The following is a 19,245-nucleotide window of genomic DNA, read 5'->3' as shown; positions in this document are numbered from 1 at the left end:
CCCACTGTGTTGGGTGATCAGCGCACAGCCGCCGGAGGGTCTTGAACACTTCCTGATTTGTGCATTCGTTACTCCATTGGTCTGGGGGTGGTAACTGGAAGAAAGCCTGAGGGAGATGTTTAGCAAAGAACAGAAGGCCCGAAAGACCCAGGCCGTGAATTGAGGCCCCTGGTCGGACACTATGTCCTCCAGGATCCCGTAGTACCTGAAAACCGAGGTCAAAAAGGTCTTGGCAAGTTCCGTGGCTGAGGGCAATTTTGGTAGGGAAATTAGTTGGCACATTTGGGAAAAATTATCAACAGCAGTGAGGATTACCATCTGCCCCTGGGATTGATCAAATTGAGGGCGATGTAGGGGTAGGGGTCAGAGGAGTCCAGCAGGTAGACGACTGTCAGCTTTGTGCTGCACACAGATTGGACAGGAGAGGATGAACTCCTTCACCTCTTCTCTCCAGTTTGGCCACCAGTAACAGTGAGCAACAAGGCGAGCGGTGGTGGCCACCCCAGGGTGGCCTGAGCTGAGGGAGGTGTGTACCCACTGCATCATAGCTTGTCTGTCAGGCTTTGAAGTCTAAACGAGTGAAGAAGAGGGCTCACCTGGCTTTTCTGGGGTTGAGGCGCTTGTCAGTCTTTAGGTATTCCAGGTTACGGTGGTCAGTTAAGACTTGGAAGGGATGGATGGCCCCTTCCAGCTAATGATGCCACTCCTCTAGTACTTCTTCGATGGCTAATAAATTGCGGTTCTCAGATGTCATAATTGCGCTCTGCTGGAAACAGCTTACAGGGAAAAAAGGCACAGGGGTGTAATATTTCGTCGTCAGCTCGTTGAGACAGCACTGCCCCTACCTAGAACATCAACCTCCACCACAAAGAGCTTTGCACGGTCCGGCTGTTGGAGGATCAAAGAGAAGCTCAACAGGGTTTTGAGGGTCTCCAGCGTGGTTTCGACTTTGGGGTTCCATTGGAGGTGAGTTCCCTTTTCTGAAGAAAAGTGAGGGGTGCAGCTACAATACTAAACCCAGCAATGAACCTCTGGTAGAAATTGGAGAACCCTAGGAAGCATTGTAGATTTCTTACCATTTGGGGCTGGGGCCATTCTCGCACAGTACGGCTCTCACCTTCTCCTTGTCCATTCTAACACCACCTGGTAGGATTCATTATCCGAGGAATTTGACCGCCGGGTGATGGAACTCACATTTTTCTACTTTCACATAAAGGTGGTTATCCCAAAGGCATTGTAACACTCGTCGGACGTGTCCTATGTGGACCTCATAAGATGGGGAATAGACTAGAATATCATCTACAGTATGTATAGAATGACGAATCGATGAAGCATGTCTGAGAACACCTGACACATGAAGTTTTGGAAGATAGAGGGACTGTTGGTCAAACCATAAGGCATTACCAGGTACTCCTATTGTCCTGTGGTGGTGATGAAGGAGATCTTCCACTTGTCACCCTCTCGGATGCACACCAGGTTGTAGGCAGTTCATAAGTCCAGCTTGGTGAAAATCTTAGCCTCATGCAGCTGCTCAGGAGCAGAGGGAATCAGGGGCAAGGGTTCCTGATGGTTGCGGGTGATGGCGTTCAGGCCCCAGTAATCCACGCAGGGTCTTAGACCTCCATCCTTCTTTTTCAAAAAGAAGAAGCCTGAGGTGATAGGGGAGGTCGATGGGTGGATAATACCTTGGGCCAGGGCCTCCTTACTGTACGTCCTCATTGTCTCATCCTCCGGATGAGATAGGGCATAAAGACACCCCTTTGGCTAGGGTGCCCTCTCCTCCAACTTGATGGCACAATCTGAGGGACGATGTGGTGGTAATCCAAAGGCCTGGGCTGAAGACATTGGTGAAGTCTGCATATTCTTGCAGAACCAGGGCATGTCCTACCGGCTGAGGGCTCTCTAGAGATGACATTTGGCATGCCAGTGATATACAGCTTTTTAATTGAGATTATGCTGAGCGCTCAATAATCCACACAAAGGCGTAATCCTCTGTCCTTCTTCTTTACAAAGAAGAAACCAGAGGTCACTGAAGATGTGGATGGGCAGATAATTCCTTGCTTTAAGGCTTCTTTGATATAGGCGTTTACAGCTTCTTCCTCTGGTCGGGACAAGGAGACCAAACGACCTTTAGGAAGGGGAGCCCCTTCCCAGACATCAATGGTGAAATCGCTATTCCAGGGAGGAGGGAGCTGAAAGAACTGGCTCTTACTGAAGATGTCCAAGAAGTCATGAAACTGATGGAATCACTGTCAGCATCAAAATGGATTGCTAAAGGGGTCACCATTTTCTCCAGAGGGAGATTCAGACAGTTGGCTAGGGTGTGATTTATAAAATTTCCAGCAGCTCTGGAATCCAATAAAGCTTTAACAAAAACTTTTTCCCCCACAGAACAACATAACCAGAACTGTGACTTTGGTTTGAGTAATTCCCAGAAGAATGACACTCAGTCCTACCTTGATGGAGTCTTCTTTATGGCAGGGGCACACCAGGCAATCCTGAAGGGAATGCCGAGATTCCCTGCAATAGCGGCAGTCATTTCCTTTCCGCTGCAGTCAGTGGAGCATGACCAAACTGCATAGGTTGGGGCTTCTCCATGGAAGGGGTGGAGCTGGATATCTGTGCTTTAGCTTGATTGCAGTGATGACAGCAATCGTGGATGTTGTTATCCGTGGTAATGGAGAGCCAAGCATATTCATCAATGAAAAAGGCTTCTCCTTACTTCGGAATCAATGTCGTTAAAGGATTATTAGGAAGACCAGAGCAATTTTCCAGTATTCACCATTTTCTAATAAAAAAATATGTACTGTAGTTATGTATACTCTATGTACTGAACTTTATCTAGGACAAATACTTCTTTATTTTTATTTCTGTTCACAAATGTACAATTTCATAATTGTAATGGCAAAGGTGTGTGTCATGTCCAGCCCACCATGTCCACTTGACCCTCCTGTCTCCAGCCTGGTGTGTGTCAGGGTCAGCTTCTGTTGTTCCCAGACTTTCGTGTCCCTTCCCCGTTTGGCCAGCAGGCATTGCTAGCCGTCCTGTACTTCCTGTCAGTCTTTCTGTGTTCCCTTGCTCCCAGTCAGCCGCATGACTCAACATGTTCATATTCCCCCATGTTACATTCTGTTTCCTTGTTTCTTTCAGTGTCTTAATTTTCCCATTTCAGTCCCTTGATTTAATTATTAGTTTCATCTGTGACCTGTTTTCCCAGCCCTTGTTAATTAGTCTCACCTGCCCTGTGTTAGTCATGTTACCCCTTAGTATTTAAGTCCCTTTTCTATATTTTTTTTCCTCTACTTGATCGGAAGAAAGATGTGCCATTAATTGCAACAATGTTATTTTGGAGGTATGTTTTACAAAGCCAGAATGTTCAGCTATTAGGTAAAATGGTTTTGTCATAGCTGTGATTTATTTTTTGGACTACATAGGAAAACAACTGACTGAACATCCTCCAAGAGTAGTGATTCCATATTTTATGCCAGGGGTTGTATATGCACTTCCCAGTCTGGTGTTCCCCAATCCAGTCAATAACTCTTCCTGTCAGCCCATGTCCTTCCTCATTGTAGTCCTCTTGTTTGGACCAGTCCAGTTTATTTCCACTCTCTGTTTAGTTTTAATTAAATGAAATCCCTTTTGTTGCATTGAAATACCTGCTCTTGAGTCCTTCTTCCCTTGTAACATGATAGAATGACTGGATTTTGCAAAGGGCCTAGTGGCTATCCCCAGGAGCCTCTTGTTCCACACATTTTTTAGCTTGCAGTCTTGTGTCTCCTCTCCGTGTTGGTCAATTGACAACCCGCTCTTTGGGTAACTTGGAGGAGCCCGAGAAGAAGAAGGACACCACATTTTTGGTTTGCTACTTCATTGCAACAGGAAGCTGTTCCTCACTGTGTGAAGCCACTCAGCCACTCCCCGCCGATTGTTGCAGATTAGATTTATGCAGATTCACCCACCTGTTCCCCACAGTGCGTAGATTCGCCTGCCAGCTCCCCGCAGATCTGCCCACTGGCTCAATGCAACTCGCCGCAGCCCCGGCAGCCATTACCAATCATGTAAGAACATGGTGCTCCCCTGAGCTGTCAGTCAGACTTTACGTAGTTTTATATCTGTTTCTGTCTTTTCTTTAATTTCACGTTTGGTATGCAAGGGCTCATAAATAATAATAATAATACATTTTATTTAAAAAGGCGCCTTTCTGACACTCAAGGTCACCGTACAGGCATACATAAAAATTTATACACACTACAAAAGGTAATCTGCAATATTAAGTACAATGGGGAAACTTTAAAACAGGCAGGTAAATTGACTCAAGGAGGACAAATTAATCTCAGTGTGCTTGATTCCTTCCCGGAGCTACATCAACATGCCGGAATGACACCGAGACAGGCCGCAGCAGGGGGTTTTCCCGAAAGCCGAAAAGGAAGCGCAACAGGTGGGGAGGCACAGAGTGGAGACATCTGGTTAGCAAGGGATGGCTAGCCCTCCTGGCTATACTCTTTGCTGACGTTCAATCGCTAGAAAATAAAATGGACGATCTCCTCAGCCAAATGGCTACACAGAGGTATATTCAGGACTGTTCTGTGAAATGTGGCTCAGACAGAGGACTCCCAATAAAGCAGTAACACCCAAAGGATACACAGTCTTCAGAGTCGACCGCAATGCTACAGAGTGCGGAAAAACTGGTGGGGGAGGAAGAGCAATTTTCGTAAAACAGTCCTGGTGTACGGACACTATGGTAATATCCCAATCTTCTTCTAACGACGTGGAATATATTACTTTGTAATAAGTGTCGACCATTTTATTTACCGAGAGAACTGCAGTGCATTATACTGAGTGCTGTTTACATCCCTCCATCTACAAATGAAGACATCGCACTCAAAGAACTTCACATCATGATCAGTGGACATGAAAACACATACCCAGACGCTGCTTTCATTGTTTTAGGTGATTTTAATCACTGTAATCGCCACAAGACTTTACCCAAACTCTACCAGTTTATTAACTTCCCTACCAGGGGAAACAATACCCTGGACCACTGCTACAGTACCATAAAAAATGCTTATGCTGCTGTCCCCAAACCACACTTTGGTAAGGGTGTCCACCTGGCAATCATGTTACAGCCGACCTACACCACAAGGCTGAAAACAAACCTAGTCACAGTCAGAACCGTTAAAATGCACTGGCAAACTTGCAGGGCTGCCTGCAGGCAACAGACATGAATGTCTTCAAAGAAGCCAACAGTAACATCCATGACTACACAGAGACTGTTAGTAGCTATATTAATTGGTGCACTTCTATCTGCATTTCCTCTCAAACCATCCGTATATTCCCCAATCAAAAACCGTGGTTTAATGCAGAAATTCGGATGAAAATCAGAAGATGGTGTGCGGTTTTCAAATCAAAAGACACCCCGGAATACAAGCGGGCCCAATACGACCTACAAAACACCATCAAGGTTGCAAAAAAGGCATACTCCCAAAAACTTGAGAGCTGCTATCTGAAAAACAACATGTGCAGTATGTGGCAGGGAATCCAATCTGTCACCAACTACAAAAATAAAACCAACAAAGATGAAACCCAACACACCACTCTTCCAGACAACCTAAATGGATTCTATACCAGATTGGACAGAATGAACAGAGACACCCCCTGATTCCCCAGTAATCAGTACAAGACTGCACTCCAAGTGACACACGCACAGGTTCTTAGAGCTCTGAAGAAGGTAAACCCCCACAAAGCAACGGGACCATGAAGTGCCTGGAAAAACTGTTATCCCAGACACAGTTGACCCTCTGCAGTTTGCCTACCACCAAAACAGATCAGTGGATGATGTGGTGGTCTGCCACTTCATTACACACTGCAACACTTGGACACAAACGGAACATATGCACACATGCTCTTACAGTTCTGCTTTTTAATACAATCAGGCCCATACCTGTCAAGTTTTGGATTTGAAAATAAGGGAAATTTTCCGGCACCCACCGCGAGCCATCCCACCACCCCAACCAAGCTCCAGTATCCCTTACATTTTAAGACAGGTGTACAAGAAATCTAAAATAACCACTTGTCATTTACATTTTATTTTCATTACAAATTTTCTTTTAATTCCTCATGTTCACTCGTGGCTCTCTAGCATTCACTAATGACTTATTATACATATTTGTTGCAGACTTTGTATCCTTGTTGAAGTCGTCACAGAAGGTGAAAGTAACGTTGTTTTTGGCACACAGCATTGCCATTTTAACCTCCGCATTTATGACCTGGTTAATGTTGTAAATGACCTGCACACTACTGCAGGTGGCAGTTCTCATGAGGCTACTGACAGTTCAGTTTGGCGAGGCAGAGGATTTTTTTTTTTTAAATGATATTATAATACGGGAGATTTACGGGAAAATACTAATACGGGAGGAGGGCGGGAAAGAGAGGTAAAATATAGTAGTTTCCCGGCCAAAACGGGAGACTTGACAGCTATGATCAGGCCAATGAAGCTGATTGCTAAGCTGGCAGACCTGGGAGTACCAACACCCACCTGTAACTGGACATTGGACTTCCTTATAGACCAGGGGTGACACTCACACAGGCCTGTGGAGGACTCGTTGAAAGTATCCTTACCAGCAGCATCACTGTGTAGTTTGGAAATACCACTCAGGCTGAGAGGAAATCTCTTCAACGAGTTGTAAAAACTGCATAGAGGATCATAGGTTCCGACCTCCCCTCTTTGGACACATTATATACACAGCGCTGTAGGAGGAAAGCTCAGGGCATACTCAGTGATCAACATCGCCAAGCATTCTGCCTGTTCAGGAGGAAGAGCTTAGGATACAACCTAAGACACCACAGGTCAGAGAGCATCACCACCTACAAAGCACGATTCTACAACAGCTTTTTCCCAGCCACAGTTAGACTGATGGTTAAGGACATTAAGGTGGGTAAGAAATACAGCACCCCCCCCCCCCCACTTCCCCCATGGACATTACCTGGACAGTTAGCACTCCAAAGAGGCAATCGGACACATCAGAGTACTACAACTTCACTTTCATTCTGTGTCTTCCTCTTAGTTAGTCAAATAACTCTTTCAGTGCAATAGCCTAACAAACATGTACAATATTTCACTTTTGTGTACAATATACTGTCTTAATATTATTTCTGTGAAATAATTCACTCATCCACCCAGGCCATGCACTCTGTATCTTGTATCTGCATCTGTACACAATGTGTATCTACTTACTCCGTCCTGCAATTAGTGTGTTTGCTTCTTTTATGTATTTTTCTGTTTTTTTTTATATTGTGTCTTGTCCTCTGTGTCTGTATTTTATAAAAATGACTATGGGAAATACGCACAAGAATTCCAATGTACTTGTACTGACCTGTACCTACCTACCTACCTAATCAAGAGGAAGAGGTGGACAAAGCTTGCTGTGCCCATGGCTGCCACCCTGCCTGACCCAGTGCCTCCAGAGTTCACTCCAGGGGGGGCCATCCCTGCTCGTCCTTGCCTCCAGAGCCCGTCATCACTGCTGCTGCATCCCAGTCTCCTGGCCCAGAGAAGGTCACTCAGCCTGCACCCCAGGCTCCAGGGCCGGTATGCATAAAACTTCTCAGAGTACAGTTTCACTCTTAAATGCGTCACAATTCTAAGAGTGACGTGATTTTGCTCTTACTCTCAGACTTAACAGTAAGTGGCATATATAAAAGTTCATTAGTGTTAAGAGTTGGTCTCAGCTCCTAAATTATTTAAGAGAGCTGGAGAGGACTGCTAAACCAGTTAGGAGTTGAATGATGGCAGCAGCACGGAGACCGTGCATTTTTTGTCAAAGAAAGGACGTCCTGCAGATGTATGACAATAATGAATTGATAAAAAAGTACAGGCTTGATTGTGAGGACATTCTTTTTGTTACCGACCTAATTAGGAACTGGATATAATCTCCCACGTCACGTAACAATGCATTTACTGCTGAACTAAAGGTGATAATGACGCTACGTTTTTTGGCAAATGGAAAAATGCAGCAGTGCTCCAGTGATGATTTTGGTCCCTCACAGTCTACAGTAAGCAGAGCCATAAATACTACTCTGATGGCCTTGATGGCACCAAATATAGTGAGACAGTTCATTGACTTTCCAACAGACGTCCAAACCATACAACAGAAGCAAGCCACTTTTATGGGGATTGCGGGCTTCTCAGGCATGGTTGGAGCGATCGACTGCACTCATTTATGCATAATTGCCCCAAATGCTCATGAGGAAATCTATGTAAGTAGAAAAAGATATCACAGTATCAATGTTCAAGTTGTGTTTGATAGTGACTAAACAATTTTGGACCTTGTGCCAAAGTGGCGAGGGTCCACTCATGATGCACGCGTTCTGTCAGAAAGTGGACTTGCTGCCTTATTTGAGCAGAATATTGTGCCTCCCGGGGGTCATCTCCTTGGTGAATCAGGATACCCATTAAAGTTCTGGCTTCTTAACCCTTACAGAATACCACAAGGGGAACAACAACAAAATTATAACCGGTAAGTGTAGAATCACATGTCCAACAATAACATTAAATGCACTAAATGTATAACAAATAAAATACATTTTATTTCTTGTATCACAATTGTGAAATATAGAGCACACAGGGCTACAAGAGCTGTGGTCGAGAGAGGAATCAGACAGCTGAAAAGGCGAGTGGTATACTGCACAATTTTTGCAAAACTCACAATCTTTCACTGCCAGTTGATGGTGACAGTGATGATGACGATAACAATGACTCTGACAGTATTAGCGATACCACAAATGACATGTAGGTAAAGGTAGCCATTGTTCATTTATATTATGAGTCATGCCATCACATTTGCTGCATAACTTCTTTGAAAAACTTTCAGTTTTAGCATTGCAGGATCTTGCAATGCCGCAAATGGACTCATTTGATGCCCCCAATATCTCCCCTACTATCTCTGCCGTTTCAGAGCGAGGTTTACATGGAGGACCAGCGCTTGTGTGTTAACATGAGAAATGGGAAAATATATAATAATAATAATAATAATAATAATAATAATCATCTATTATAGCGAAGGTCATGTGAGCAATATAAGTAATGACACAAACCTGTAGCTTGCATGCTTGCTTTGTAAGCTGTGATTACCTTTTCATGAGGTAGACAAAACATTATACCAATTATACTATTGCAAGCTCCATAAATGCTGCATCACCTCGGATTGGTGGTATAATGTTTTGTCTACCTCATGAAAGGAAATCACAGTTTATAAAGCAAGCATGCAAGGTACAGGTTTGTGTCATTACTTATATTGCTCTTATGACCCTCGCTATAATAGATGATGATGATGATTATTATTATTATTATTATTATTATTATTATTATTATATTTTTCAAGTTGCCAAAAACGTAGCATCATTATCACCTTCAGTTCAACTATAAGTGCATTGTTAGGTGATGTCGGAGATTGTATCCGGTTCCTAATTAGGTTGGTAACAAAAAGAATGCCCTCATGATCCAGCCTGTACCTTTTTATCAATTCATTATTGTCGTACGTCTGCAGGACGTCCTTTCTTTGACGGAAAGTGCACGGTCTGGGTGCGCGTAGTGCAGCTGCCATCATTCAACTCCTAACTGGCTTAGGAGTCCTCTCCAGCTCTCTTAAATAATTTAGGAGCTGAGACCAAGTCTTAACACTTAAGAAAGTTTATGCATGCCACTTATTCTTAAGTCTGGGAGTAGGAGCAAAATCACGTCAATCTTAGAATTGTGAGGCATTTAAGAGTGAAATTTTACTCTGAGAAGGTTTATGCATACCGGCCCAGGGCTCATATTCACAAAGCATCTTAAGGCTAAAAGTAGCTCCTAACTTCCTGATTTAGGAGAAACTCCTAAAAATTATGGGTGTGTGAGTCCTAAATGTATGACTCCTAACTTTTTGGACTAAGAGCAATTCAACTAACTTAGTTAAAAACTTGTGAGGGGGTCAGTGTGATTTAGGAGTACTTTTTGTGGTAAGATAAAATGCTTTGTGAATACGGGGCCAGGGAGCAGAAGAGGCTGCCAATTTTACTTTACAATGTCCAATTTTACTTCCACAACATAGGTCAGGCTGTTGGGCCTTTTAGGAAGGCCCTTCACCCTTACTGTTTCAGGGGTCTGGGATGCTGTGTTATCCCGCTCTCCACCTCCAATAAAACAAACGTTCCTGTTAATCAATGTAAATACAAAATCAAAAAGAAGCCAACAATTTAAAGAAACCCTCAATTGTAAGCTTTCTCTGAAGCATTCTTTATTAAAAGGTTTTTGAGGCACTTTTCCTGTCTTGATTTGTGCGTTTATAATCTGCTGTGAAGCCATACATTTGATCAAATGGTATCAATTTACTTGACAAATAATGTAGAATCATGCTAATAGTTGTATATTAACCACAAATGAAGTGTGGTTTGCTCATTATTAATAAATCGTGACGCATCGTTTATCTCAAGCGCTTACTATATTTCATATTATATTTGTCAATTCTGTGAACTACTGAAGGAACAAATAATACCGATTTATCATTAATGGATCGTGACGCATCTTTTATCACAAGTTGCTACTATATTTAGTCATGATTTGTACTTCAGTAGTAATTGAGTTATTATTAAGCATATGTGCTCAAGTGAAGTGATACCGATCAGACTGACAAGAAATATGAAGCAGGTTTGCCAACTTTGGTCAGCGGGCTGGCATGAGATTTTTATTTCGAGACAAGTCTGCACATACATTTACATGCATGTAGCAATTTTACCAAATAGTCTGTAGGGTATGCAAACTGCCCCAGCGCTTTTGATCTGGCCAATTTTAGGCTTATAAAGGAATAATGTAGATTTGCCGTAAGATTTCTTCTGTGAGCTTGACAGTCAGAAAGCGTGAGTGTCATGCCAGATGCGAGAGAGTTGGCAGTCCTGTTATGAAGGAAGCAGCGTCCTCTTGTGGGGGTAGGTAGAAATAAGTGGTGTTGTGTCTCACTTCTCCACTGACAGTCTTATGTTTACATGATGCTGCATAAACAGCCTCTTAATATTTTATGTATGTCTATCCAAACAATTCAATACATTTCAGCAGATTGCAAGTTCTATAATACAGATTATTGTTAAAATAATTGGAATATATGTAATAAATGTATTTTATTGTTGTTAGCAATATCCAAAACATTGCATATGAAAGAGAAAAAATTGACTGAGCTCTCCAGGATCTCTTTTATGGGAATCAGTCTATAATTTAATTCTCATATGTATTAATTTCTCCGAAGGCATACAAATATACAGTAGAACAGTAATACTTTATTGCAAGGCCAGTGACGTCCAGGAACAGTCTGGTTGACAACCAGGAAGAGGCTGGTGACTACTGGAGAGACAGTTGGCAGCTTGGGAAGACAGCACTGGGGGTGGGAAGGGTTGGCAGCCCAAACCATTCTCCGAGAGGAGAACCCTTTTTGAAGCTACAGATCGACTCATGGAAGTATACCCCCAGGGGAGCCCGAGAGGGGGGGAGAATGAGAACCCCAATCTGATAGACCCAAGGTTACCGACCAATGGCAATGGAGGAACGATTACGACCGCAGTATGCAGGTGCGGGAAAACCTGCAAAAATAGCCGTGGCCTGAAGATCCATCAAGCCAGGATGAAGTGTTTGGAGAACGGTCATGTGTCACAGCGCACAGATGTTACATCTGGTGAGACGCAGGAGGAGCCGAGCCAGGAAGCACCCCATAGTGCTCAGAGCCTCCGTGTGCCACAAACCATTCCTCCAGGTCTTCTGCCCCAGGCAAAGGTGCAAATCAAGTGGCCACAGGCTTGTAAGACGGCAGTATGGAGGCAGTTCGACGAGGATGTCGACAAGGTGCTTGAAGCAATAGTGAAGGGAGATGTGGATCGAAGGTTGCAGGCAATGACGACCATTATTTTTAGCCTAGCTCAGGAGAGGTTTGGTGTTGAGAAGAAGCGATCAACTCCAACTACCTACTCCATGAACCATAGAGCAGTGAAGATCCGTAAAATCCGGCGGGAGTTGAAGTCACTCAAGAAGCAGTACAAGGAGGCCAGTGAGGAGCAACGCCCCCCCCTGGAGGAGTTGAGAGCTGTCTTGAGGAAAAGGCTGATGACCTTGCGCAGAGCTGAGTGGCACCGAAGGCGTCGAAAGGAGAGATCTAGGAAGAGAGCTTCGTTCATTGCCAACCCCTTTGGGTTCACTAAACAGCTGCTGGGAGAGAAGCGTGACGGAAAGTTGCTCTGTTCAAAAGAGGAGATCGACCAGCATCTGCACAGCACTTACAGTGACCCTCTTCGGGAGGAAGAGTTGGGCCAGTGTAACATCCTTGTGGATATACCTCCTCCCTCCAAGGAGTTTGACAGCAGGGAGCCACTGTTGAAAGAAGTCCAGGAGGTTGTGTGTAAAGCACGATCCAGCTCTGCCCCTGGACCAAGTGGAATCCCATACAAGGTCTACAAGAGCTGTCCCTTGCTGCTCAGGCGACTCTGGAAGATCATTCGAGTCATTTGGAGAAGAAGGAAGGTGGCACAGCAGTGGAGATTTGCTGAGGGAGTCTGGATCCCGAAGGAGAAAGATTCCAAGAAGATCAATCAGTTTAGAATAATCTCATTGCTGAGTGTGGAAGGCAAGATCTTCTTCAGCATAGTAGCAAGGCGTCTAACCAACTTCCTCTTAAATAACAACTACATAGATACATCTGTGCAGAAGGGAGGAATTGCTGGAGTCCCAGGTTGTTTAGAACACACGGGAAGCTCGTGAATACAAGGGAGACCTCACGGTGCTGTGGTTAGATCTGGCCAATACATATGGTTCTATCCCCCACAAGTTGGTCCAGACCACCTTGACCAAGCATTATGTGCCACATCACATTGCAGATCTGATCTTGGATTATTACAACCATTTCAGGATGCGAGTCTCTGCAGGAGGTGTGACATCAGAGTGGCACAAACTGGAGGTGGGGATAATTACGGGTTGTACCATCTCTGTGATCCTGTTTGCAGTGGCTATGAATATGATTGTCAAATCAGCAGAGCCTGAGTGCCGGGGGCCCCAGAGTAGAGGAGGGGTCCGACAACCGCCGATTAGAGCATTTATGGATGATCTGACGGTCACCACACAATCGGTGCCAGGAGGTAGGTGGATACTCCAAGGGCTGGAAAAGCTCATTCGGTGGGCTCGGATAGAGTTTAAACCAGCCAAGTCCCGTTCGCTAGTGCTCAAGAAGGGCAAGGTTATGGACAGGTTTCATTTCAGTATAGGAGGGGCAAAGATACCATCATTGTCAGAACAGCCGGTGAAAAGCCTGGGCAAGGTTTTTGACAGCAGCCTCAGAGTCTTCGCATCAGTCCAGGCAACCTGCCAGGAGCTGGATAGCTGGTTAAGAGCAACAGACCGTTCTGGCCTCCCCGGCAAGTTTAAAGCGTGGATATACCAACATGGTATACTGCCAAGAATACTCTGGCCGTTACTTGTGTATGAGGTTCCAATTTCTACGGTAGAGACCTTGGAGAGAAAGGTCAGCAGTTGCCTCAGGAGATGGTTAGGGTTGCCTAGGAGTCTCAGTAATATAGCCCTCTATGGAAATACCACAATGCTCCGGTTGCCCCTGAAATCCTTGGAAGAGGAGTTTAAAGTGACTCGGGCATGGGAGGTGCTGATGTATAGAGACTCCGACGACCCAAAGGTGGCTCAGGCAGGAGTGTTGGTGAGGACAGGGAGGAAATGGAGCGCTCAAGCCGCTGTGCTGGATGCACAGGCTCGTTTGAGGCATAAAGAGCTTGTGGGAGTGGTGGCCCGAGGTAGAGCAGGCTTGGGGATGTGTCCAACACCGCCTCGGCGTAGAAAGCGGAAGGGGAAGGAGGAACGTAGCTATATATGTGAAGAGGTTAGAACTGCTGTGGATGAAGGAAGGACTAGCAGAGCAGCCGGAATGGGACAGCAGGGAGCCTGGACCAGGTGGGAGCAGGCCATGGACCGCAAGGTTACCTGGACGGAGCTCTGGCAAAGTGAGCCGCACCGTATAGCATTCCTGATTCGAGCAGTATATGACGTCCTGCCTAGTCCAGCAAACCTCTGTATGTGGGGAAAAGCAGACATACCAACTTGCCATTTGTGCCCAGCTTGTGGGACGCTGGAGCACATTCTGAGCTCCTGCCCAACAGCGCTCGGCCAGGGTCGTTACACTTGGCGTCATAACCAGGTGCTGAAAGTTATTGCAGACACCATCAGCAAAGAGATCAGTAAAAGCGGCCGAGGGAGCAATACCACTCGCTCAATTGCATTTGTTAGGGCAGGAGAACAGCCACAAACAGGGAGGAAGGCACCAGCAGGGATCCTGGCATCGGCCAATGACTGGAAACTCGCTGTGGATTTGGAAAAGCAGCTAAAATTCCCCCAGCACATCGTCAGAACAACTATGAGGCCAGATATTACTCTAGTCTCAGAGAGCAGCAAGAATATAATCATCATGGAGCTGACCGTGCCATGGGAGGACCGCTTGGGAGAAGCCCATGAAAGAAAGATGACCAAATATGAACAGCTGGTCACAGACTGCCGAGCACAGGGCTGGAAGGCGAGATGCATGCCCATCGAGGTAGGCTGCAGAGGTTTTGTGGGGCGTTCTCTCCACAAAGCCTTTACCACGTTGGGCATCGCAGGAATAGCAAGGAGCAGGGCCATCAAGAACACCACCGACGCAGCCGAGAAAGCTTCAAGATGGCTCTGGATCCGTAGAGGAGCACAATGGGGGCAAGCGAGTGCTACCTGAACACAAGTCGCGGTCTGATCAGCCGTGGCTGGGTCGCCTGGGCGAGGGTGTCTGATGTTGAAAGACCCGAAACGCCCGAAGACCCCAGGTTACATCACTGATGATGTGTTCAGGTGCATCGGAAGATGTTTTAAGAACTATTAATCCACATGGGGAAATTCTCTATTCACCTACCCCATCTTTCTCTCCATGTGACACACAGGCACATTTGCAGGTGAGAGCAAGCTTGGGGGGTCACAGTGCAGGGTAACCAGTGTGTAGCATCCCTGGAGCTGAGGGTTAAGGGCTTTGCTCAAGGGCCCACATTCATGTGACTGTGGACCTCAAACCAGCAGCCTTCTGGTCACAGGCACAAAAACCAGGCCCATACCACCTGCCAAATATATAGTCAAAGACATTTAATTTGTTAAATATATCACAAGTGATTTCTATTCTGTATATCCAAATGAAGGATACCTGTTTACATTTTTGTAACAAAATTGCTTCCAAATCAGTTAATATATAACATGTTAAAGGGAGTTCTAAAAAGGGAATAAAAAGTTAAGTTATATTAATAAATAAGGTGAACAGAGCTGCAGTGGCTCAGTCCTGTGACTATGCTCATACAGCTTCAGGGGTGTGATTCCTGCCCTGTGACGGTGGAGTTTGCATGCTCTCTCTGTGTTTGTGTGGCTGTCTTCCAGGTAGTGTTGTAGTCAAGACCGCCTAAACCGAGACCAAGACATTGCCGAGACTGGAGGGTATCAAGACCAAGTCCAAGACCAAGACCAAGACACATAAGGCGAGACCAAGACCAAGACTGTTCGAGACCAAGACCGAAAACAGACTAGGGCTAGAATCAACATCATATTACTCAGATCAACTGTAGAGAAAAAAGGCATTGCTGTCATTACTCGTTAAACCAAATTCATGTTATCTTTTCAATTATATTGTCCATATGTCCATATGTCTCTCATTTAAAATCTCCCAGATTTGACATAGTTATGAGGCCTGATTGAAAATAATATTCTCAGCAATCCTCTGCTATAACCATTTTATCAGACGTCGTCAAGGGAAAGAGATGGGATGTACCAGAAAGATGTTCATATTAAGTCTCTTATACCAGAGACAGAGGCCTCGGGTAAGCTATGAATACGGCTATGTAAGGATCCTTTGCTTTGAATTGAAGAGAATGAGCCTCCAAATTAACTTGCACCTCCAAGACCATGCTTTCTAATCAATGTAAAATACCTAATTTATTTGAATTATAACTATGCTATAGACTTCGCGGACATTTTCGGACATTTCTTTGCCGACTTCACTATGATGCGATGTGTATGATGTGTGTGGACTGTGAAGCACTGGCAGTGTCCGTTGAGAAAATGTATACAATGTAACGTTTTTAAAATAGATGCATCTGCCTGGTTGCATTTGAATTGAGGCACGTAATAAATAATGATACTGTTTTTGTGAGGATGTGCTGTTTTCTCTTTTTTTCCTCGTCCCATCGAGACCGCTATGTCCGAGACCAAGACAAGACCAAGACCAAATAGAGTTGACACCAAGACAAGACCGAGACCAAATAGAGTCGAGACCAAGACAAGACCGAGACCACAAAAAATTGGTCTCGAGAACTACAGCACTACTTCCGGGTGCTCTGGTTTCTGGCTTTGGGACATTCAGATACATAAAGTACTATCTCTAAATTGCCCTTACTCAGTATTGATGGAGTGGCTTCCTGTCCAGGGTTTTCCTTCGTCCCTTGGAAAGGCCCATGGGTCACTGTAATCTGGTACTGGTTCAGTGTTAAGGAAGATGGATGGTTACATACACACCATATTTATGAGGAAATATTTTAATGCAAAATACCAGGAGTAATATCTTAAAACCTGTGCTGGAGAACACAGCAAAGGGATTTTCCTAGTTTTTCTGCAAAAATATATATTGTAACACTCCCTATTGCACTCCCTAATACCTTAAAATGCTTCATATTATTTACTGAGACACACTCGTTTCAGACTGAAGAATGTGGTAATATGTCCGGTGGGTGGCAATTACGTTACGACCTTTAAAATATACTTTTAAGTTTTCCCAATAACAGCTCTAACACCTTTGGGTGTTTTTGCCATTAAAGCATCTCACAAACACATTTAATCTTAATTACCTCCCTTGTCACTGGTGGTCTTTGTAATGATCTATTTTTACATGTCACTCTCAGTTGTCAGGTTACAGGAATGTACAGCCTAGCAGTGTTTACAGTATATAAATTGCTCTTCAGCCAAGATCTGCCAGAAATCTGTAATGTGCCATAGAATTGCACTGGATGTCTAGCTGATGGCTTAGAATGTTTAGCCTTCACAGCCAATGTTCCAACATTTATTTTTTTATAATAATAAAAAAAAAAATCTAAAACATCGATACAGCCAACAATAGAAGCGATAAAAGAACATTATGAAGACCATACAAAGAACCCAAATCTGAGAGCTTTGAGGTTGTGTCACAGAATTACTTTTTATACCGTATTTATGGTATATTGATTTCAGGTAAAAAAAAAAAAATCCATAATTACTATGTTTTTATCTGAAAGAACATACAGTATGCTCCAGAGCTGAGTAGTGTAACCTGCTGAAAGATACTATCTGAGTACTGGTGGATCATCACCTATGAACTCTGGTAAGTTCATTTCCTTCAATAAACCGTCTTACCTCTGATCATGCAATTTCTGTATCCATTACACAAGTGACAGAATATATTTGTTCATTCATTCATCTTCTATACTGCTTGCCCTGTACAGGGTTGCAGGGGTCCAGAGCCTATCCCAAAAACAACAGGCACAAGGCAGGGAGCAACCAAGGACGGGGAGCCAACCCACCGCAGGGCAGACAGAATATATACTTTCTAAAGCATTAGCAAAATCCTGACTATGAAAAGAAATTCTATGTGAGTTTTATTATACTGGGTAAATGTAAAGCCATGTTGTAGCAGGTTCAAGCATTAGTCTCTCTGTGTATTAGAATTTCCAATAAGACTATGTGACAAATATAAATTTAATAATCGAATGCTAAGGTGTCAGTAGCCTATTAAACTAAGACTTGTTAATTTAACCTGCTTAATTGAGAAAGATTGAAGGTTTCATACATATTCCTGTCACTTTCCACTGGATTTTAGTTCATTATGTTGGCAGGGAACCAGAGCTCAATAACAGACTTTTTCATTATGGGATTTCCAGGACTTCTTCCCCATTATTATGGTCTTATTGCCACTGTTTTTTGCTTGATATATGTCTTCATCATACTTGGAAATGCAATATTTCTTGCAATATTTATAACAGACCAGAAGCTTCACAAGCCCATGTACTTCATCATATTGAACCTGGTTGTGTCTGATGTGTTGTTCAGCACCACCACCTTACCGAAGATCATTGCCAGGTACTGGTTCCAGGCAGGGACTATTTCATTCACTGCTTGCTTTGTACAGATGTATTTTGTGCATTATTTTGGATCTGTGAACTGCTTTGTATTACTAATAATGGCTATAGACAGATATGTGGCAATTTGTCACCCTCTTAGATATTCTACGATAATTACAAACTCAATTATTTTTATACTCAGCATCATTTCTTGGGTGATTGCCATTGGCGGCCCACTGATGAATGCAATTAGGGCATTTCCTCTGCCTTACTGCTCATCTAATGTTATTGTTCAGTGTTACTGCGACCATATTTCTATCACAATGCTGGCGTGTACTGACAGGGTTCCTTACGCTTATCCATCTCTTGCTCTTGCTATGGTCGTATTTTTGGTGCCTTTAGCATTTATCATATTTTCTTATTGCTCTATACTTTTTGCAGTCTTTAAAATCGCCACCACCCAAGGTCGCCTCAAAACCCTCTCCACCTGCAGTGCCCAGCTCATCATCATTTCCCTTTACTATCTCCCCCGGTGTTTCGTGTACATGGCGAGCAACGTGGGCATTATATTCAGCCCAGACTTGCGCATCGCAGTCATCGTGGTTTACAGTTTATTCCCTCCCATGGTCAATCCACTTATATAATGTCCACGAACTAAAGAGGTGAAGGAAAGTCTATTCAAAAGGCTGAATAAACAAGTAGACATACGGAAAGCAAACGTGCTGACATGACTCGGATACCGTTTGGTGTAAATAGTACGATAGATGACCACGAGTAGATTCATTTACAGTATGCATTCTGGCTTTATGTCATGCAATTTGTTGAATTCATTACGCTACCCGGTTGATAAAATTCAGATTTTGCTTTCCTACAAAGTTGTCAAAATCACTGTTGGTTCACGTCGTTGGCACAACGGTTTTTAACAATACGTGTAAGTAATATATATTTGTGTGTGTGTGTCTGTGTCCCTTTGTTTCGATTGATTTTGCTATAAATGCTCACGTCTTCCTTTAACGGGAGATAAATGATCTAGTGCTATTATTATGACAGTATATTATTCTAATATATATCTAT

The 19,245-nt window shown here is 43.9% G+C and overlaps 1 protein-coding gene and 1 pseudogene across 1 annotated transcript; both read left to right on the top strand.

The window, feature by feature from the left end:
- Positions 1-11,479: 11,479 nt before the first annotated feature.
- On the top strand, positions 11,480-14,783 carry LOC140579230 (uncharacterized; annotated as a pseudogene).
- Positions 14,784-17,677: 2,894 nt separating this feature from the next.
- LOC111851259 (olfactory receptor 2AT4-like) lies at positions 17,678-18,902 on the top strand. Its single transcript, XM_072701633.1, is given in 2 exon segments — positions 17,678-17,702; positions 18,094-18,902. A coding segment is annotated over 1 exon segment (789 nt). The 5' UTR covers positions 17,678-17,702; positions 18,094-18,113.
- The last annotated feature ends 343 nt before the right edge of the window (positions 18,903-19,245 follow it).

This window comes from Paramormyrops kingsleyae, chromosome 17, assembly GCF_048594095.1.
Source record: "Paramormyrops kingsleyae isolate MSU_618 chromosome 17, PKINGS_0.4, whole genome shotgun sequence".
In the NCBI taxonomy this organism is placed as follows: domain Eukaryota; kingdom Metazoa; phylum Chordata; class Actinopteri; order Osteoglossiformes; family Mormyridae; genus Paramormyrops; species Paramormyrops kingsleyae.
Note: the sequence above shows the minus strand (reverse complement) of the source record. Positions and strands in the feature narration are given on the sequence as shown.